The sequence below is a fragment of the Leopardus geoffroyi genome, chromosome A3, assembly GCF_018350155.1.
Source record: "Leopardus geoffroyi isolate Oge1 chromosome A3, O.geoffroyi_Oge1_pat1.0, whole genome shotgun sequence".
Taxonomy (NCBI): Eukaryota; Metazoa; Chordata; class Mammalia; order Carnivora; family Felidae; genus Leopardus; species Leopardus geoffroyi.
The window spans coordinates 45,340,439-45,362,942 of NC_059336.1; the positions used below are offsets into that span (position 1 = coordinate 45,340,439).

At 41.1% G+C, this 22,504-nt stretch overlaps 1 protein-coding gene and 1 long non-coding RNA gene across 4 annotated transcripts in view; one reads left to right on the forward strand and one right to left on the reverse strand.

The window, feature by feature from the left end:
- CFAP61 (cilia and flagella associated protein 61) overlaps positions 1 to 22,504 on the forward strand; it is a 283,106-nt gene that overhangs the window by 211,438 nt on the left and 49,164 nt on the right. For all 3 annotated transcript variants that reach the window (XM_045445447.1, XM_045445448.1, XM_045445449.1), the window contains 4 exons: positions 647 to 939; positions 7,830 to 8,157; positions 9,522 to 9,613; positions 17,109 to 17,314. In XM_045445447.1, coding sequence (XP_045301403.1) covers positions 647 to 939; positions 7,830 to 8,157; positions 9,522 to 9,613; positions 17,109 to 17,314 — 919 coding nt within the window. The remainder of the gene's footprint in view (positions 1 to 646; positions 940 to 7,829; positions 8,158 to 9,521; positions 9,614 to 17,108; positions 17,315 to 22,504) is intronic.
- LOC123580558 lies at positions 391 to 22,432 on the reverse strand. The gene is made up of 3 exons (XR_006703364.1): positions 21,945 to 22,432; positions 969 to 1,310; positions 391 to 535 (listed from the first exon to the last, which is right to left on the reverse strand). It is a non-coding gene; the product is annotated as an uncharacterized LOC123580558 (long non-coding RNA).

The window sequence follows — 22,504 nt, forward strand, 5'->3', positions numbered from 1 at the left end:
GATTATATTGTGCTTTCATTCTTACCGACTGAAAGAACAACTTGCATTCCCTTTTGCTAGGTCTCGACCCATCTAAAAATCAGAATTTGAATCTTCATAAAATTATCCATTGAAAAGCAGAATGTTTTAGTCTTTAGTTCTCAGAAAAGGAAACAGTTTCCTTGAAATCAACCCAGTTCAACACTTAAATATTAAAATGTTTGTCCTAACTCGTCCATGATTTTTTTTTTTTACCAGCGTCCTGCTCATCACTTAGGAAGAACTTGTAAATATCGCAAGCTTTATTATTACTTTTTTTCCTTAGTAAGTGTAGCGACTAGGGGAAAGAAAAAACAAAACAAAACAAAACAAGATAAAAGGTTTTATTCCAGATGGTTTCATTTAGCATAACTTCAACTTTCAAATTACAGGACCATAGATGAATGTCCTACTTCTGTGTTAAAAGTACTTGACTACTTTGTGGGATGTTTTGTGCCAATTCTTTACTAAATTATCTTGGTCGCCGTTGCTAGGAAACACCACTGACTTCCTGCAGCTGAAAAAAAGGGAAGGTTATAGGGAACAATTCGGTATTATTAGCATTAGACTAACAAGGTTTGGGTTGTTTTTTTAAACTGTATATCTCAGCATTTGCCTCCTTTTCTAGGGAATGTCATTGTCTATGGGAATACAATTGACACTTACACCACAGTGGAGACGCTCTTAAACCTTGGTGTGAGGGGCGGCTACATCCACCTGGTGCAGCCCCCGCCCACCTCCACCATCACCTGCATCAACAACTACTCGGTGGAAAGAGCGGTGGAGGACGCGCTCAGAGCAGCGGGGGTTGCCATTTACCGCGACGCCCTCCTGGCTCAGTGGAACGATGGCCAGTTCCCAGACCCCATCCACAGCGCCTGCTTCACCACGCCCACCAAGCCTTTCAGACTCCCGTGCTCCGTAAGTAGGTCCCTGTGAACTTCACTCACCACCTCCAGAGAGCCTTCACCTGCCACGGACTTGGGGTCTGAGAGATGACGGGTCGGGAATTCATAGCCACAGGTTTTGGGTTTTTTTTTAATGGCCAGATGCTCTATTGCTGAGGGTCAAGCCACCCCAAACTCGGTGGCATATATTATTTTTCTCTCTCTGGGTCCTGGGATTTGAGCCTGCCCAGCTGGGCAGCTCTCACTTGAAGTCTCTCACGTGGCTGACGTCAGACTGGGGGTGGAGCTGGAGTCACGTTCAACCCTTCCTCTGACTTTAGATGCTAGATCATCTTCAGCTGCAATTTTGTCCAGAACACTTCACCTTGGAAGAGTGGCTTGGTTCTAAAACCGAATGAGAGAGAAAGGGAAAGAGAAAGAGAGAGAATGAGATACTGTATCATCTGCCCATATCCAAAGGGAGGGGAATTAAGCCCTGCCTCTTCATGGAAGGAGTGTCAAAGGTTCAGAGAGTGCTAACATGGACCAGGAGCTCACCATGTCCCAGGCACCATGCTGCATGCTTGCAGTATCGTCCGTCACCTGGTCACAACACCTGGTCAGGAGAAGCATCCCCATTTTACAGATGAGAACACTCTGCCTCCAAGTCAGTGGTGTGCTGGGCTCCTAACCAAGGTCAGAGGGCCCCAAAGTCTATCCTGCTGTTAACTTTTTAAGACTCTAGAAACAGCAGTAATGGGTTTCTCTCCCGTGAACTAGAGACTTAGAAGACCTCTTTCTCCTATCTATCTATCTATCTATCTATCTATCTATTATCTATCTAATTATCTATCTTTTGAGAGAAGGAGAACTTTTCTCTTAGGCTGTGTAATAGCTTGACTTACAACCCGTGTCCTTGGATTTGCCAGTTCAGGAGATTAGCAGAAGCTAGCAGGCAGGGAGATAGGGAAGGACCCAGTCAATCTAATAGAGAAGCAAGAGACCCCTCCTTACAAAGTGGAGGCTGAGTACAGTGTGAATATGGAGTATGTGATCAGTTGTGGTGGAGAATGCCACATTCTTGGGGGAAGTCTGTGAGGGGTCATAGCAATTCCTTACCTGAGAGTAGGGGGTAGTCAGCCTAAGTCAGGGCTTCTAACCCAAGTACCCTTACAGGTAAATGATGGTGACCTTTATCCACCCCCCCCCCACACACACACACGCACCCACAGTCTGGACAGGATCTCAAAGCACAGAAGAGATTTCTCTGGAATCCCTCATTTTATCCTGATAATCTACGGAAATTTTGCATTCTGCTCCTTAATACATTCATTTATTCATTCATTCCACAAATTTTCGTTGAACACCTGCTAAGTCTTAGGCTCTGTCCTAAGTGTGAGGGACACAGCAGCGAAAAAGACAGGAAAAGTTAATTTTATTTTAATGTATGTCACATGTATCTTGCAATACCTATTTAGGTTAAGAAGAATCAAAATGTTTTCACTCAAAATTTCTCCCCAAAATGATGATCTTGGAAGATATGCCACATTTATCTTGGGGAGCCACTGGAGGTAAACAAATACCCTGCTTAGGAAGCAGGGATATAAGAAAACGTCCCCAAATAAGCAACAGAATACAGGTTCTCTAGCAGCCCCCTCTGGCCTTTATTTCCCTATTGAGATCAAAATTGAAATTGTGGCAGAGACATTTTGCAAATACTCTCACCTGCTTTGTTCCAATACACCTTCCTGCTAAAACTGCATCCTAAAGCAGTCTGAGTTAGATAAAGCCTCCCACTTCCTCCACTGTGCTCTGCACCACAAGGAATGGCCTGTGCAGATAATATTTCCCAGCACTGGTTGCTCACTGACCTTCATCTGTGCTTGGCCAACAATAGGTACTGGCAGAAGATTAGAAATAGCAAAAAGGAAGAAGTCAGAGCATTTCTCTCCTCTACTGTCAGCTTTGAGTAGCATCGCTATCAGGCATTAGGAAATTTTGGTGGGGATGAATACATTCATTATTTTGACTGTGGTCACAGTATTGTGGGTTGAACTACATCCCCCCAGAAAGATATGGTCTTAATCCCTAGTACCTTTGAATGTGACCTTATTTGGAAATAGGATCTTTATAGATGTTATCAACTGAAGAGAAGGTCACGGTGGATCTGAGAGGGCGCTAAATGTAATGACTGGTGCCCGTCTATGGAGAGAAGGATTTGACTCAGAGGAGACACTTGGGGAAAGAGGCCATATGATGGTAGAGGCCAAGATTGAAGTGATGGCAGCAACCAGTCATGGAACAGAAAGGATCACTAGTAACTGCCAGGAGCTAGGAAGAGACAAGGAAGGAGTCTTCCCTAGAGCTTCAGAAGGAAGCACAGTCATGACAACACTATGACTTCAGACATGTCGTCCCCAGAACTGTAAGAGAATAAATTTCTGTTGTTTTAAGCTACCCAGTTTGCAGTACTTTGTTACAGCAGGATGGGAAAACTAAACAAAAACAGATGGTATCATACTCAGAGCACCTGCTAAAACTAAAATTTTTATAACTGGAATCATACATTATGTACTAGTTTGTATTTGGCTTCTTTCACTCAGCATAATGGTGTTGAGATTCATCCATATTATTCCATGTATCAGTAGTTCATTCCTTTTTATCACTGAGTGGTATTCCATTGTATTTCTCTATCACATTTGGTTTATTTGTTCAATTGTTGTGCACATTCTTGTACACATCTTTGGGTAGACATATTTTCACTTCTCTTAGCTATCCACCCGAAGAATGGCTAGGTCATATGGTCAGTGAATGTTTACCTTTTTAAGAAGCTACCATACTGCCTTCTAAAGTAGCCATATCATTTCATATTTCTACCAGCAATGTATGAGAGTTTCAGTTATTCCGTAGTCTCTGCTAGCACTTGGTATTGTCAGTCCTTCTAATTTTAGCCATTCTGTTGGGTATGACATGATGTATCATTGTGTTTTTAATTTGGGATTTCCTGATGGTTAATGATGTTGGGCATCTTCTCATGTGATTATTGGCCATTGGTATATCTTCCTTTGTGCAGGATCTGAGCTATTGTAAATGGCTTTTTAAAATTTTGTTTTCCAGCTGGTTGCTGCTTGTACTGTACATCAGTAACCTTTTACATTCTAGTTAGAGTTCATATTGTACCATCACATAAAATATAAAAACCTTGCAACTGTACAGGTACCTTCTTGCCACTTTCTGGACACCCTTTTCTGTTACACTTGTCATGGGTATTATATCTACACACGTTGAAAAACCAACAAAATTATAATTTTTGTTTTAAACAGAAAGAACTTAAGAAGAAAAATAGACTTTTATATTTACCCCGATATTTTCTTTTTTTTTTTAATATATGAAATTTATTGTCAAATTGGTTTCCATACAACACCCAGTGCTCATCCCAAAAGGTGCCCTCCTCAATACCCATCACCCACCCTCCCCTCCCTCCCACCCCCCATCAACCCTCAGTTTGTTCTCAGTTTTTAACAGTCTCTTATGTTTTTACCCCGATATTTTCCAATTTTGTTGCTGCCTTCATTTCTGAAGATCCGATTTCCATCCAATTCAATTCCCTCTCATCCTGAACAACTTCCTATTGCACACACAGTTGCAGGTCTGCTGGCAATGGATTCTCTAGTTTTCCTCTATTTAAAAACACCAATCTCACAGTATAGTTACTAAAAGCTAACATGAAAGAGACTGGAAAAATAGTCAACCCTGAATTGTGTGGATATAGGATCCACTGGATATAGGATCATGGCCTAGAACATTTTTTTTCCTTTCAGCTCTTCAAAGATGTTTTTTCCATTGTCTTATGACATCCATGAGTTTTGGTTTTAAAAATCTGTCGTCATTCAAACCATTGTTTCCCTGTACGTAGTGTATCATTTTCCCCTGGATGCTTTCAAGATTTTTTCTTTATCTTCAGTTCCCAGAAGTTTGATGCTGTGGGGTTCTGTGTTTATTTTGTATCAAAACATGTTTTTTCTTGAATTTATCTTGTTTGGGGTTCATTCACTGAGTTTCTTGAATCTATACACTTATAACTTTCACTAAATTTTGGCAAGATCTTGGCCATTAGTTCTTGCCTCCTTCTTTTCTCCTCTCCTCCTGGGTCTCCAGTCACACATCTGTTAGACTTTCTCTTGCTGCATGGGCCTTTAAGGCCCTATTCATTTGTTTCAATCTCTTTGTTTCTTCTCTCTCTATTCTTCACACTGAGTAATTGCTACTCATGTGACTTCAAGTTCACTGACTCTTTTCTCTACCATCTTTATTCTTCTGTTAGTGTATAAAATGACTATAGTCCATCCTCTTCCAAAAGCCACCAAAATAAGAAAATTACCCTCATGCTGGTCATTGTTCCAAGTTTTTACTGTCCTGCACCATCTATCTACTTTTAAATGCTCATCAGAATCCTTGGGTAATAGTTTTTGTACTTTGACCAGAGTTTATAGTTGTATCAGTGAAAGGATTAACCTGAAGGGATCACACCGTTACACTAGAAGCAGAACTCTCGAGTTGGATTTTGGACTCACATCAACACCTGGCTTCCTTCCGCCGGGTGGTAGTGCCTCCTGGGTGCCTACCAGATGGTCCAGTCTCCAGCCGGGTTTCTCCCTTTTCTACACAGCATTCATTATAATCTGAAATCCTCTGCCTGTCAGTGTGATGACTTTGTTGATGTCCATTTCTCAAATTAGATTATAAACTCCATGTTTATCTTCTTCACCAAGATATTGTATGAATGCATAATGAATGAGGTTTATCAGATCACTGACTCCCGATCTGCTAACCAAGGAGTTTTGCTCTCCATAATCAGAATTATAAATATAAGTATTCTTAAATATTTATTCAACAACTTCAATGTGGCCAGATATTTCTACTTCATATTTTCATCCAGTATGTAATGCTAAGTTGGTATTACAAAAATGCATGAGTTGTACTTGAAAGATTTGTAACTTAGAACACATGTTCCCATGAACTGTGTTAGATTTGCTTATTCAGTTTTCAGTCTGGTTCACAAACTCCTGTGAAATCCCAAGTGTAACAAAATTGTGAATTCCTACACCAAAAAAATATAAAATAATAATAATAATACTGCAGTACTAGTAATCTTTAAAACCTGGGAAAATAAGAAATAACATATTTAATATGCTACTCAATTAAAAGTAGGTTTAATTAAGAAAAATCTGGGTAGGTAGAAGAACTTTTTGGGGAATGCTGAAGGGGGCTTCTGAATATTTTCAAGGGCTCAAGAGGTTGATGGTACTTTTTCATGTATGATTTCAATTCAGATCAAACAGCTTTCCATATTTTTATATGAGTGGGAGATCTATTTTTATAATGATGGGAACAGAATGGAGGAGAGAGAGAAGAGTAGAGAGACAGAAAGATCCAGAGTCAGAGACTCAGAGAAATGTATTTTCCTGTGGTCACTAAGAATTATAAGACAGAATGAATTCTAAAGAGACTTGAAGCTGCCTGGGATAGGAGTAACTGGGATAGGTTAGATAGCTGAGTGAAGAAACAAGGAAAAGGGCAAAGGCCTGGTGGCTCCCTAAGGGAGAACAAAGGATCACAGAGGTGATGGATCCAAGTCTGACACCATCCAATAGAACTAATGGAAATGATCTGTATCTGTGTTGTCCAATATGGCAGCTACTAGCCACCTATAGCTTTTGGACATTTGAAATAGGTACTACAATTGAGGATCTGAATTTTTATTTTTTTTAATTTTAATTAATTTAGATTTAAATGTGTATAGTCACATGTGACTAGTTGCTACTGAGGATCATTCATCATTCATGCACCATTCATGGGTGTAGGGAAGGGATATGGAAAGGAAGTATTCCTGGCCCCAGAGAGCTAATTTCTTTACCTAATGGGGCAAGTGAGGTACATAAAGCAGGCATGTGAGGAAGCAGGGAGTATGATGTCCATCACAATGATGAGGACCCATGTCATATGTTCATTTTGTAGCATGCTTTTAATAAGGTGGCAAATTATATTTAGGTTAAGATAAAAATGACTAAACTTACTATTTCAATGACAACTGAAGACTTAAAAACAACTAACTTGGACTGCCATAATGACTTTCAACATCACTGTTGAAGAAGATATCCAGATAATCACAAGAAAGCATTGAAATTTGGGCAGAGAATGGAGGAAGCATACAGGTCACATCTAAGGAGCATGCAGAGGTGTTTTGGGCCCTTCTATAGCACAGTGCCTGTCATAGAATAGGTATCCTGAAAATACTTACTGTCTTCCATGCCAGGGCAGGAAGGAATAAGGCAGGAGCCCAAACCTGGTAGATACTGATACTGATGGGGCTCTCATTCTCTGGGGCATCCTTCAGGGATGGGCTTTCTGGTGTAACAGGGCAGGAACAAGGCAATCTGAAGACTCAAGACTGGATTGGGGTGACCCCAAGAAGGAACCTGGAGAGACCTAAGTGTCAGACACAAGAAGAGGCAAATAGGAGGAGGCTGAGATAGAGCTATCTAAAATGTAGGTGAATGAGGGGTAAGTGGTGTCTCTATGGATATAAACCATTTTACATGGAAAAAAATTACTTTTCTAATAGATACTCCATCACTTGGCATCCTTCTCTCCATTGGATGTCTAGATTGAGTGATTACAAAAAGGAGTAACATTAGGTATCTTAATTTGTCCTTCATACAAAAAACAGATGCTCCTTTCCATCTCTCTTTCTCTCTCTCTCTACTCACACACACACCACACCATTATGACATTTTGGTAGATTTAGTGTTGTTGTTGTTTTGTATGCCCCCAAAGATAAGGTGCTCTGGAGACTATTCACACTATTGGGAATGTAAAATGAAGAGTTATGACTAAGTAATAATGTGAGTGTTTGCTTTATAGATGTTCTTTAGCTTCTGTGAGAAGAACGTGGATTATGAAACGTTTAAAGCACTCAATGATGCATGTCTTGTCTATGACGGCCGACTTGTGATTGATACTAATTTCCACACCAATGATATAGCCATCAGAGCTGCTGGCTCCCTCACCAAATTCTCCAATAAATATTACTCAAATGAGTGGACTCACAGCAGCTTTAATTCCAAAGAAATTGGCTTCCAGCTGGCAGCAGCCATGCTCAATCTTTTTGACCCAACCCTGGAGCCTGTGACTGAGCCACCGGCTGATCTTGACCGACTCATCCCCATGTACAAGGGAGCCAAGATCCAAGGTTTGTAGTAGGCCACCTTCTTCCCTCCAATTAAACCACCCATTGGATCTGGGTCAGTGCTCAGGGCTGCCCTGTATGTTTCTCTTAGGCTTGGTGAGGAGGCTCCTCTGTCCCTCAGTGGGTTTGCACAGAGATGGGGGAGGGCTCAGTCTCATTATTAAGCATTTATTATGGACCTGGAATTATTATTGTGGTCCTTTTTATTTTGAGCATGTATTATGAACCACATCATAACCGTGGCTCCTATTTTACTGGTAAGGAAATTGAGACTGAGAATAATCATTAACTTGCCCAAAGGTCACTCACAACTGGTTAGTGGTGCAATACCCTGACATCTTGCCAAACCTTCATTCTCACTATAAGCTCAGAGATAAGGAGACCCTTCCAAGTATCCTTGGATAGAGGCCTTGGCCTCTTATCTGGATGGATAAACGAAACCATTCACAACTGTAAAATAGTTCACTTTTCATCCCCTAAGCCATATTGACCCCTGAGAAGATCATCATATGAGCAATACAGTATTTATGTTTGGGAGATGAGAGATATCTTTGAGAATAGTGTCTTTGAATATTATGGACCTTCTACCACAAAAATGCACATATTTACAGAACTGTGTGTTCATTTCCAGGAGGTTGATGGACCCACCTCTAAAGTCACCCATGGACCCCTAGGGTATCCATGGACCTTAATCCAGTAAATAGAATATGAGATAAAGAGACAAAGCCCTACATTCCAGTCCTTGTTGTTTTCTACCTAATTAAATGGACTCTGATAGATCCTGCTCTGCTTCTCATTTTGGATGAAAACTTAGGAAAGGTGTGGCCATGGGAAAGGAAGAGAAGGGATGAGTGTCAGAGACTAGAGCTAGATCAAGCTCGTATTTATGGGACAAGCTAGAAATAGTAAGGATTTCTTAATGATAATTTTCTAAGTGTTGAGCAAGAACTTTGTTGATTTTCCTTAATAACATCCACTTTAATATTTTGAGTACATGTTGAAAGAGGACAAGGAATGGGAATACCACTGCATTACCATTTAAGGCCTCTCTAGGTCTTGGTCTGGCTTTGGCAGGCATAGGTTAGAGTGCCAAGGGTTATGGGAAATCACAGGATACACAGGATGAGCTTGGCACATCTTCCTGGAGCATTGGTGACTATATTATGGGTATAATGGCACATTCACACTGAGTTTTTAAATAATTTCAATCTCAGGGAATTTCTTACTAATAGTAGTACTTTAGTGGGATAGGTGAGTAGCATATACCATGGTAGGCATCTCTGTTTATCCTATGATACAAATATATAAACTATCACCACTGCATTAACAACTAAACTAAAATGTGCAAAACTTGCTGTTTCCTATAGGAGGCATTCTACCTGGGTCTTACCATTATCTGCATGTTACCAAACCTGCCATTCCAACTCCCTTAGAGGTACAAATGGCCCAGCCTAATTTTGTAAGTATTACTCTTGGATTTCATTTTACTTACAAATATAAAAATTTATTTACAGGAGGTTGAAATTCTTTATTCAGAGTCTTTAGTATATTGTACTGGTTCATTAGAAAACCACCATGATAGCTGGCCCCCAAGATGGCCCCATGATTCTTGCTCCTTAGTATTCATGCCCTTGTGTGGTCCCCTCCCACACAGAAGGTGTTGCCAGCAGAATATTGTGGACATAACAGTGTGCATGACTTCCAAGGCTAGGTCATGAAACATATTACAGCTCCAACTTGCGCCTTCCTGGATCACCTCCTACCATGTTGTATGGTCACCCAGGAAGTCCTTTGGAGAGGCTAATATGATAAGGAATTGAGGGTTCCTGTACCAGTCATTAGCAGTTTGCCAGTCATGTGAGGGAGCTAGCTGCCTTGGATGTGGATCCTCTAGCCCCAGCCAAGGCTTCAGGTGATGCAGCCCCAGCAGACATCTTGGCTACAAACTTATGAGATACCTTAATCCAGAGTCCCCTAGCTAAGCTATGCCTAATTTCTGACTCCCAAACACTGAAGTAATAAGTTTATTATTGTTTTAAGGCATTACGTGTTTTTTTAATGGACTGTTTTTTAGAGCAGGTTTAGGTTCACAGCAAAACTGAGAAGAAAATAGCAAGATTTCCCATGTACCCCCTACCCCCATTTATATATAGCTTCTTCCATGATCAGCACTCCCCACCAGAGTGGTATATTTGTTATAGTGGAGGAACTTACACTGGCACTTCATTGGCTCCCAAAGTCCACAATTTACTTTAGAGTTCATTCTTGGTGTTGTACATTCTGTGTGTTTGGGCAAATGTATAATGACATGTATCCACAATTACAGTATCATACAGAGTAGGTTCGTGGCTCTAAAATTCCTTCCTCTATGCTCTGCCTATTCATCTGTCCCTCCCCACAACCCCCAGCAACCACTGATCTTTTCACTGTCTCCGTAGTTTCCAGAATGTCATATAGTTGGAATCATACTGTATAATTTCAGATTGGCTCCTTTCACTTAGTAATGTGGATTGGTTTCCTTCGTGTCTTTTCATGGCTTGATAGTGAATTTCTTTTCAGTGCTAAAGAATATTCCATTGTCTGGGTGAACACAAATTATTCATTCACCTACTGAAGGACAGTTTGTTGCTGAATTTTGAGGTAACCTGTGATGCACCAGTAGATAATTAACCACCTTTGTGGCAAATACATTGCTTAGGGTCCATCCAGACCCCATTGTTCTTCTGCCCTGCCTGAATTACACCGGAAGGGCCATCCAGGAGAAGCAGGAGCTGTGGGGTGGGACACCCCCTGGATTCAAAGTAACTGGAAAGGACGCTGTGTGGTTGGTCAGTTAGCAAGCTCCTCAGATTAGATCCTCTAGCAGATGGTCGCAAACTGGGTTATCATTTGGGGGTTTCCTTTCAGGTGTGTCATGTTTGCTTTTTTGTCAGTGAGGCAGATACTGCAAGTTGCCTATTTTCTTATCCTGAATATTTTTGAGAGCTAACAGTCTGATCAACTTTTTAAAATAAATATATTTCCCAGATTTCCTTGAGAATAGGATTAGCCGTGTGGCAGGTTTTGGCCAATGAGTTGTAAGTAGAAGCTGTTGGAAAATTCCTCAAAGGGAGATGGACTTAAAATGGCACAGGCTATTCATTCCTCTCCTTTCTTCTTTCTGGAAATTGGAATCCCAACTCTCCCATGTACTTCCCATGGACTTTGAACAAGTCACCCAACTTCTCTGTATTTCACATATAAAGTAGGGATCACATATAAAGTAACAATGCCTTTAAGGAACGATACAGGTAACCAGTCAGGGGTGGATGTTGTTGTTGATCATAGTTCCAGATAAATAATGAAACTTGGTTTTTGCAGGGGAAGGATAGATGCCATATATTAAAATCTACTTCCCTTGGGCCTCTCCTAGATTCTTTTAGGTATGTCCCGTATATGCAGTCTGATTCTAGATTTTCTTACAAACAAAGATGGGGTCATAGGGAATAGTGTTACAGTGTCTATTGCTGCATAAGAAAACTTAGCAACATGAAACAGCCATTTGATTCTGCTCACAGGTTCTGTGGGTCAGGAATTTGGACAGGACACAGCGGGAATGCCTTCTCTCTGCCCCATGGTGTCTGGGGCCTCAGCTGGGAAGACTAGAAGGATTCGTTGTGACTCAGTGGTTGGATCCTCTGAAGGCTTGTTGTACACCCCTGGGCTGGGCTGACTCAGTCACAGGGAGCACTGACCAGAGCATCATACCCAGCCCTGGTCACCTGGGCCTCCTCACAGCATGGCAGCCTCAGAGTAGTCAGACTTCTTACCTGATGGTTCAGGGCTCTGAGTGTAAGTGTCTTCACTAGCAAGCTGGAAGCTGCAGTGCCTTTTATGACTCATCCTTTAAAGTCACACAGTGTCACTTCCCCACACCATCTGTTGGAGCAGTCACAGCCCACTGGGATTCAAGGAAAGAGGACATAGAGGTCATTTCTCCATGGGAAGAGTGTCAAGGCTATACTGCACATGATTATGTCATGTGGGGGATATTGTTGTGTCCATCTTTGGAAAATACAATCTGCCACCAGTGATGTGGGGCATTAGATAAATAGGATGAAGCCAGATGTTGTGTTCAAAGGCTGAGCACTTTGGTCATCATAGATAAATAACTGGAGCCGAATATTATGTTCAAGAGCTGGAAAATATTGGACTTGGTTTCAAACAGAACCAGATTCTTCAAGGACACTGTAATTTCCTACATGCAGCGTCATTTGTTTCTGAACCACTGGTTCTCTCTCTGAATAAAGTCAGAGGAGGTTTTTAATAAAAACCCCTTAAAAAGGCGTTTTTTTAGATAACGAGTTTTAATAAGAATGCAACTTAAATAGATTCTTTGGCTGGTGCTATGACAGTATTTGAACAGGACCCCTGACTTTAATTAACTATTTTGCCAGGTGGGCCTCCTTTTTAATTAGTACAGAAGATCTAAACAGATTTTTTCCATTTTATTCTCCAAGAAAAAAAATGTAGGATGGTTCCATGGCAATCTTTTGGGGTTGGAATTAATTTGATTAAGTAAAATTGTTGCCAAAATGGTCAGGCAGTCACCTAAATATAGCCAATTGATGGAGAAAGGAGCCCATTGAACAATATTTCACTTGAGAAACTGAATTGCCATTCCTACAATAAATGTCATGCAGATGAATTTTATCAGACTTTTATAGCACTCACTAATTAGAATATTTAAGTAAGAAGATACTTTAGTAATTCATGAGCTCTTTGAGAGGTAACCTGACAAAAAGAAGACAGGGGACCCCTACATAATAAACTAATTTACGGATTCCAGTCCACATGCTTTGTTGGCTTATACACCATGGAATAAAGAAATTTGTCACAACAAATTCTGCCTTGGATACCATCAAATTTAAAATTGTGTGTTCATCATAAGAGCTGGGGACTTGATTTCTTGCACACCAAGTCTCATTACTCCTGTGTCTTCCATTTGGCATGAATTCCACAGCCATTTTCCAACCTTTGTCAAAATCATAAAGGAACTCAAAAGGATAATTGTATTCAGGAAAAAGGGAAGGGAGGAGAGGGACTACACCAGAACTAGTTTCCCCATCAAAGTCTTAAATTCAAGATCCACATTTCAAAAACAAAAACAAAAAAAAAAAAGATCCACATTTCCTAACAATTTACTTACATACTGAAAATAAAGGAAGCAACTAGACACATCCCACAGTGTTGGAAAGTGTATGAAATCATCATTACCTCAAGATCCCTTATGGGGTGGCAGGGATGGAAACTGCCTTAAGTCATCATTTAGTGGAGTGATTTTCTGTGATGGTAGACAGAGTCCTGGACTTCACCGGATTTTCCTGGTCTGTCAGTAACCATGACTAGGAATGACCTAAAATTTTTAGAGAAGTCTGCTTGGCCCTACAAGAGTAATTTATGTCTAAGAAACCCATCTGTGGGTGACTTATCTTTAATGTCAATGCAAAATATTTCGATGCATTCCACATTCCCAGAACGTTCCCCTGGTTATGCTAACACAGTGCCAAATCTCATTAAAATGGGCAAAATTACTTCCATAGCTGAGATTAGCTATCTTAGCACAGTGTGGTCATTTTTTTTTCTCTACAGTGTGGCTGTTTTCTGTACTCTTTAAGCCCTCATAGCTATAATGTGCGGAAGCATACAGAAGCAACCCCCAGATTTTAATTCAATATTTAAATTTAAAAAATAAATAAAACTACCCCCCCCCAAACAGATACCATGACAACAAATCATTGAAAGCCATGCTGACTATATCGGTCTCCTGGAGCAGGCTGACCCCAGAGGGTACCCACTGCTCTGACTGTCAGCCAGCAACCTGGCAGGGCTCCACAAAACCTTGTCAAGACACCACCAGCTAAGTTTCTGTGGCCCTCTTGTTGAAGTGCTCAGCCTTGGGCAAATCAGCACTCTTAAACACAGAGTCCTTGTGGGCGGAAGTGAAATCCCTTTGCAAAGTCAAAAATTTTGTCTGTCACATGGGCAGAACACAAGGTGTGTCCCTCGATGCCTGGTTTCCTTTCCTTAATCCCTCAGCTCAAAGAAATTTTAAAGAGAATGTAGAGGGGCTGAGACCTTGTGGGATTGTAGACTCTGCCCTCTAGTGAGCCCCAGGGAAACCTGATGCTAAATCTATGCTGGAGCTGTTGCCAGTGCCCCCACCCCCACTCTCCTGGACCCCCAGCCACCCTACTGCCAAGGTGAGAGAGTGACCCTTCCTCAGAGACTCACTCAGCTTTCCAAAAAGACATCCCTACTGACAAAGGGGCTTCCCACCCCTGCAGGTAGAAGAGGGGTGGCTAAGCCTAAAGCTTCTGGGGCCAAACTCAAATGGCCCTTAATCTTCAAAACGCACATAGCAGGCACGTTCTTCACTGTCATAGCTGCATTGTGTATTTAATTCAGAAATAGCTTTTACTGTGATGGGCTGCCAGGTAAAATTGACCCTGTAATGTCACATGCTGCACCCTGGGAGGGTTCATTGCTCAGTCTGAGAAGTCAAGACTTGAGGAAACACACCTGACAGAAGAAAGACTATGGAGCTACCTATGGCTAGAGAAATACTTGTGGCAGGAGCAAAGGGGGTGGGGATGATCACATAAGGAGAGGGTAGTCTGCAGCCAGTGGCTCAGGCATGGCCTTTTCCAGACTCTTCTTGGGTCCAGACAAGCCCCACTCTTCCACACCAGACTCTTCCCTCCCTCCATCCATCCCCCTTTCCCTCCTTTCTTCTCCCTTGCTCCTTCTGCTTTGTTTCATTTCTCTCTCCATTTGTTCATCAGATGTCTGGTTCCTTACCACAACACAGCCACTGTAGTTAAAAATAACTTTTTATCATGTTAGAAGTGATAGTCATTTTTAAAAAATAGAAACTACAGATAGTTAAATGAGCATAAAGGTAAAAAATGACCCAGTCTCTCAACCATGGAAATTGACCATTTGAACACTTCGTTAAAGTGTTGATAGAAAACAAATAGAATGATACTGTGTATGCTTATAAAAATAGAATGATAAAATTGCGGTTTATATACACAATGGAATACTACGTGGCAATGAGAAAGAATGAAATATGGCCTTTTGTAGCAACATGGATGGAACTGGAGAGTGTTATGCTAAGTGAAATAAGTCATACAGAGAAGGACAGATTCCATATGTTTTCACTCCTATGTGGATCCCGAGACACTTAACAGAAGACCATGGGAAGAAAAAAAAAATGGTTAGAGAGGGAGGGAACCAAAACATAAGAGATTCCTAAAAACTGAGAACAAACTGAGGGTTTATGGGGGATAGGAGGGAGGGGAGGGTGGGTGATGGGTACTGAGGGCACCTGTTGGGATGAGCGCTGGGTGTTTTATGGAAACCAATTTGACAATAAATTTCATAATAAAAAATTTTTAAAAATAAGAAAATAAAAATAGAATAATACTGTGTAAGTTATAAAATATAACTTTTTATGCTACTGTAGCATCAAATGTACCATGAACATATTTTTCTGATGTGAATTATAGTTTACTAATAATTTTTGTGGGATGTGTTGCATCCCATTTTGTGGATGTACCATTGTTTTGTTAGCTGATGCCTTCCATGTTGCTCTGGAGGTAGATTGCCTGTCTGTATCCATCCATCTCCTTGAGTGATGGACCATTTGCACCTCCCTTAAGGTGCCAACCCCAAATGCTTTCCAAAACTGTATCTGCTCTCTCCCAGACCCCCAAATAACCCAGTTTCACACACATAATTGGTATTGGCCCAGAGTTCACCTGACATTCCTCACCTTGTGCCTTTTCTGCTGGCTGATTCCTCCCCAGGGCTTCACCATGTGATGCCCAAACACCCACAGGTTGTTTCGATTTATTTAAAAATTCAGTTAAGTCATGTGTCCTTGTTTAGACAGAATCCCCAGGAGATGTCCAGGACTAAGCAAATGTTTGGGATCGGTGTAGTCCAAATTGCCTTGGATTTCTAAAATGCCACATTGAAGTTCAGAGCAAAAGCTTAAATCTATATGCCCTCAGGAAAGCTTTATTGAATGTAACTGTGTACTAAGTTCAGAGTTTAAGGGCAAAGTGCAGGTTCAGCCACCACCAAAAGAACCCATATTTTTCCACTGAGGTTCTCTGGTTGCCTGAACTGGTGGGGAGCATGTCTCTGGTTGGTAGGTCAGTAGCCATTAAGGGCTGACATGCAAAAAGTGGTTGTGACATGGGATTTATCTAGCAGCATCTCTCCTTTTCATCTGGGTTCATGCGGCAGTTTTAGCCAGCTTCTAGGGAGCATAACGCCATGAATCCATACCTTTGACAACTTACAAACTAACAAGTAGCCTGCAGAACAATTGCAGGTATACTTCCCATAAACTTGAACCTTCTTCTTGACAACAGACATGACCAAACAGCTGAACCTCCCCAAAGCCAGCTTGCAAGGATTCACTTTTCACTTGTTTCTTTTGCTTACATCAACTATTAAAAAACCGAAATTCTTTCTGACCACTTTTGACTAGGAGGTTTTTCTCAAAATGGTGCTGTGAAAAAATTTACAAAATGAGCAGTGTTCACACACCTCATAGAAGAGAATAAACCCAATTCCTTATACTAGCTGTGCGAGGTATTGAATAGTAGAGACTTGGTTGTAACCTAGCAACTGATTTTGAAACGGGGAACAATGCAATCGGAGTTTAAAATATCTGAGGAACATTTAGTCATTAAGTCCAAGTATGCAGTTTCTGACACAAGGTTAGCTTCTGTTGAGTTTAGTCAATATCTGTTACTATTATTTGCAATATGTAATAAGATGTAACCTGTCTGTTATATTTGAAAAATAAATTGCTATAATAAAGTTCCCCAAATCCAGAAATGTTTCTAATGTTGTTTTTCTGATTCCCCCCTTTGTCTCCCGGCCCCTACCCCTGCCAGGGTTCAGAAATAGTAACAGGTAATGCAAAAAATGGGACTTACTTCCGGATACATATTGACAAGTATAAAATGGTGGAAACCATTACGTGCCTTTCTAAAGAGCCTTTCCCTGTCTCCAACTACATCCGCTTGTTTGGCCAGCATGAGCAACTTCTCAACAACCTGTGCGCTCGGTACGAAGACAAACTGATCCCAGATCTCTACAGGTAAGTTGGACGTTACACTTTGCTAAGGAGAAATGCAAACATTTATAATGTCTTGTGAATGAGGGATGTGTTTCTGGATGCACAAGAAAGCAAAACAGGAGCCCATGGGAGAAGCTAGAGTGGCAGAAATTTTTATTCTAATATACCAAAGAATATCTGACCACTAGCATTGGACGGAGAGTAGAGGGTCCTATGGAGAAGTGCATGGACTCTTGATGCATCCACACATGGTCCCCATGGCCATGCACAGGCCTGGATCTCAGATTCATCCAAGCACAACCTTCAGACCACAGACAGGCCCAGATGAGATGATATTTGAGTGCCTTTCAACATTGGCCTGCCAAGAGTAATCAGAAATCAAAGGAGGTAGATTTGGGAGCAGGATATGGAAGCACTTGGTCCTGGTGGGAATTCCACAGCCATGGACAGGCCCTTCATGACCCCAACCGTCTTCCTAGCACATGCTCAGGCAAAGGGGGAGGCTGTTTGCCTAAGATATTGTTATGGGAACTCTGCACTGTGGGATGTGATCTGTGCCTCTGTCTTTTCAAATGTGAAGATACTTTTTCATTCTATACCTCTGGGAATGCTAGAATTTTAGAGTAGAAAGCTGCTGCTGGATATAGTCTATTGGTTAGAAAGGTTAGGAAAACTTACTTCTTTACACAAAACAAGACGATGATAGACCCAGTGCCAGGTACAGATGTAGGACATAAGTCATAGAATTCCAGGGTCCTCGATACCCATGGGCATGACTTCTAGGATCAAAGGCAATCTCTCTTTCCTCCTAAAGATATTTTTAAATTGTAGAATACATCATACAAACAAAAAAGTATATAAAACATGTATGTACACTTTAAGGGATAATAGTACTAGAATTCTATGTTAATAATTCCTTCATTAATAATTCCTTACTTCAGAATGTTAGAAGCCACATCCATTCTGTGTCCTTGGAGTAACAACTATCCTGACATTTGGTTAATCATTCCCTTTCTTTCCTGTAAAGCAGGGATCAGCAAACTTTGTCTATAAAGGGCCAAGTAGTAAATATTTTCAGCTCTGTGAGCCATACAACCTCATCACAAGTACTCAACTCTGCTGCTGTAGTGTGAAAGCAGCCACAGACAAAACGTAAACAAATGGATGTGGCTGTGTCCCAATAAAACTCCATACCAAAGCAAGGGCCAGGCCAACCCTTGTTTTAAAGGTGTACCACATATGTATGACTTCCAGATAATAAATTAATTTGTTTTGCTTACTTTTAAATCGATTCCGTGGCCAACTAGAGAAAGTCAACACTCCATGGAGCACCATTTCTGAGGCCCATTCATGTGATGTATGGAGCTGGAGTCCATTTGTTTTCCCTGCTGTATAATACTCCCTTATACAACTGTCCTAGTTCATTCATCTGTTGATTGATTGATATTTAAATTGTTCCCAGCTTGGTGCCATTACTAACAATGCCTTGGGCATTTTGGGCACACCTCATGTGCGAGAACTTCTCTTGGGTGTACTATATAGTGCTGAAATTTTCCCCAAATTGGTTGTATCTACTTAAACTCCCTCCAGTCTTGTCAGTCTGTGGCACTGTTAGACTTTAAAATGTGGCCTTCATGGGGCACCTGTGTGGCTCAGTCGGGTTTAGTATCCAACTCTTGGTTTCAGTTCAGGTCATGATCTCAGGGTCGTTGAGTTTGAGCCCCATGTCAGGCTCCACCCTGACAGAGCCAGGCCTGCTTGGAATTCTCTCTTTCCCTCTCTCTCGGCCCCTCCCCCATTCATGCCCACATGTGTTCTCTTGCTCAAAATAAAAAGATAAACTTAAAAAAATAAAAATAAAAAATAAAATAAAATGTGGCCTTTGTGGGGTGCCTGGATGGCTCAGTCAGGTAAGCATCCAACTCTTGATCTCGACTCAGGTAATGATCCCAAGATTGGTGGGATCGAGCCCTGAACTGGGCTCTGTGCTGACTGCATGGAGACTACTTGGGATTCTCTCTCTCTCCCACTCTGTTTGCCCCTCCCCCATTTGCACACACCCATGCACTCTATCTCTCAAAATAAACTTATAAAATAAAATGTGGCCTTTGTGATGGTGTGAAAAGGTATCCTCCTGTGGTTTTAATTTCCTTGCCCTGTTTAGTAACACAACTCAGTATCATACTTTTTCATTTGTTCACAGGGCATTCATGATAGTTTCTGGGAAATGCCCTGATAGTTTCTGTTTGTGACATTTGTTCATTTTTCTTTTGGTTTGTCTTTTTACTCACCCATACGAGTTGTTTATATTCTCTGGATAGAAACTCAGTTATGTATTTTTAACATTTTGAGGCTTGTCTTTTCACTTTATGTTGTCAATTAACAGAATTAAAATTAACTTCTTGATTTTAATGTAATCTGTTTGTCTTCTTCAGGGTGCCTTGGATATTTTTGTCCCTTTGCTCTTCCAGTAGTTTTATAGTAAACTTGTGAAGTCCCATGAAAAGCCCCGTGGATTTGATAGGAAATGTATTGAACCTTAGATCAATTCAGTGAGAGGTGACATCTTTGATATTAAGTCGATATGTTATAATATAACATAGTACAGGTCTTAGTTTATTTAGGTCTCTTTAATATCTTTTAATAAGGATTTAAAATTTTCTCCATGATGGCTTTCATAACTTTTGTTTGATATAGTCCAAAGTGCTTTATATTTTTACGTCTGTCAAATAATCATTTTCTTATTGATTGCTGCTATATAGTGCATAGAAATACACTTTTTTTGGTATAATTTTACTTCTGCAAATTTGCTAGACTTCCTCATTTATTCAAATAATTTATATATTGTTTTAGATTTTACACACAGAAAAATTATATTATCTGCAAATAATGACAGTTTCGTTTCTTCCTTTCCAATCTTTGTAACTTCTGTATCTTTTTCCTATTTACTATAATAGGTAAACTTTGCAGTACAAGGTAGGACAGAAGTCATGAGGGGTGGTACCTTTGCCTTATTAATCTTAAAGGGAATGTGTTCAATATTAAGTATATGACATTTGCCATACATATTTTTGTGGATCCCTTTATCAAAATAAGAAAGTTTCTTTTGGGGAACACCTGGGTGGCTAGTGGGTTAAGTGTCTGACTCTTGATCTCAGCTCAGGTCTTGATCTCAGGGTCATGAGTTCAAGCCCCACACTGGGCTCTGCACTGGCCATGGGACCTACTTTGAAAAAAAAAAAGTTTCTTTTTATTACTGGCTTGCTAATAAGCATTTTTATCATGCTTGGATTTTTATTGTTTTTCCTGAAACCTTTTGTGTTTGAGGATATCTTCCTATATGCTTTTAATTATAAATTATATTTTGGTGTAATATCAAATTTGGCAAAGTGTCAAATTTCTTCATATAATTTTTTTAATGTTTATTTTGACAGAGAGAGAGAGAGAGATTGGGAGAGAGAGAATGCAAGCAGGGAGGGGCAGAGAGAGAGAATCCCAAGGAGGCTCTATGCTGTCAGCACAGAGCCTGATGTGGGGCTCGATTTCATAAACCATGAGATAATGACCTGAGCCAAAATCAGGAGTCTGATGCCCAGCCAACTGAGCCACCCAGGCTCCACTAACGTATCAAATTTCTTAATCACAGGCTTTCCCTCAAATCTATGTAGACTTGACTCCAATATTTATTTAAAATAAAGAAAAATACAGAGCGCCTAAGTGGCTCAGTCGCTTAAGCGTCTGACTTCAGCTCAGATCATGATCTCACAGTTTGTGAGTCCGAGCCCCACATCGGACTCTGTGCTGACAGTTCAGAGCCTGGAACCTACTTTGGATTCTGTGTCTCCCTCTCTCTCTGCCCCACCCCCGCTCATACTCTGTCTCTGTCTCTCTCAAAAATAAATAAACATTAAAAAAAAATTTAATAAAGAAAAATACAAGTGTTTAGAAAACGAACACATTTGTTCCTTAGCTTGTGCAAAGGATTTTATTGTTGCTTTAATCTTACCCAAAATATTTGAATTAGAGGGGAATCAATTGCTGATTAAAGAAAATTTTTACGTGATGTGGATCAATATGTTAAAGGTCTTTTCTGAAAAGAAAATGTTTTCACGTTTGACCCAATTCAAAGCCCTGACTGATTTGTTTTTCCCTGAGAAGAAGGTGGTGTTGAAACAGAGAGACTTGGTAAGCTTGGGACCACTAGTCGGGGCACAGCTGTTAACTGATGATAGTAATAATTTTAAAAGTTAATTTGATTTGCAAAGAGTGAATATTTGGGATGGCAGAATGAGACAAACCCTAGAACGTGCCAGATCAAGATGTTCCAATTGACATCTGTAAGAAAGAAGCAAGGTGGGCAGGAAGATGGTAGCTGATCATCCGAGGTCACTGATCATGTGTGAGTGTGATGTATCAAGGGCATGGCCGTGCCTCGTCAGTCACTCCCATACGTGTGTTAGCATGTATGTGCAGCTGCGGCCACATTCTTTTCAAGTGCCGTGAAACGCTGCCAGGCCCCAGTGCTAATTCTTGGCCCACTGTTGCCTGCCCTGTCTGTTGTCAGACAGACTGGCAAGGCTCTTTGCAAGCAGGCAGGGCAAATGGTTTAGCTTATTTTGGCTGCAGTATGATTACCGATTGTTTCCCTGACCTCGACAGCAGCAGCAATATCTCTTGTTCCAATCCAGGCCAGTTTCCGTCTACTGCATGTGGGAGCACCATCCTCCGTGCTGGGGGAGCTGACTGTCAACCAGTCACTCCATCTTCTGCAAGACAGACATGATGTCAAGATCAGGTTCCTCCTCGGGTCCAAAGAAACCCTCAGGATCCTTTCTCTCCACTTCCCCAACCTATTCTCACCCCAACAAGGGCCAACACAGAGCAGGCACTGGCGGTGCCAGAGGGAATGGTGGCAGCCACAGGGCCAGATGCTATAGCAGTCGAGGCCTCACAAAGCAGTGACTCTGGCTGCCTGTGGAGCGGCTTGCTTAGAGCCATTTGGAGGCACGAGGCTGAGCAGTCACCCACCACGAGACACAGTTGGACAGCTGCCACAGGACGGCGGTGCAGCTGAGGGTCTGGGGCCCAGGCTGGCTTGGATTCCACCTATACTTTATTCTTTGTTTTCAGCTTGGAGTGCCAGGACAAACCATTAACAATGAAGAGAACAAATCCACCACCAGTGATTGTGTGTGTACGTGAGTGTGCCTG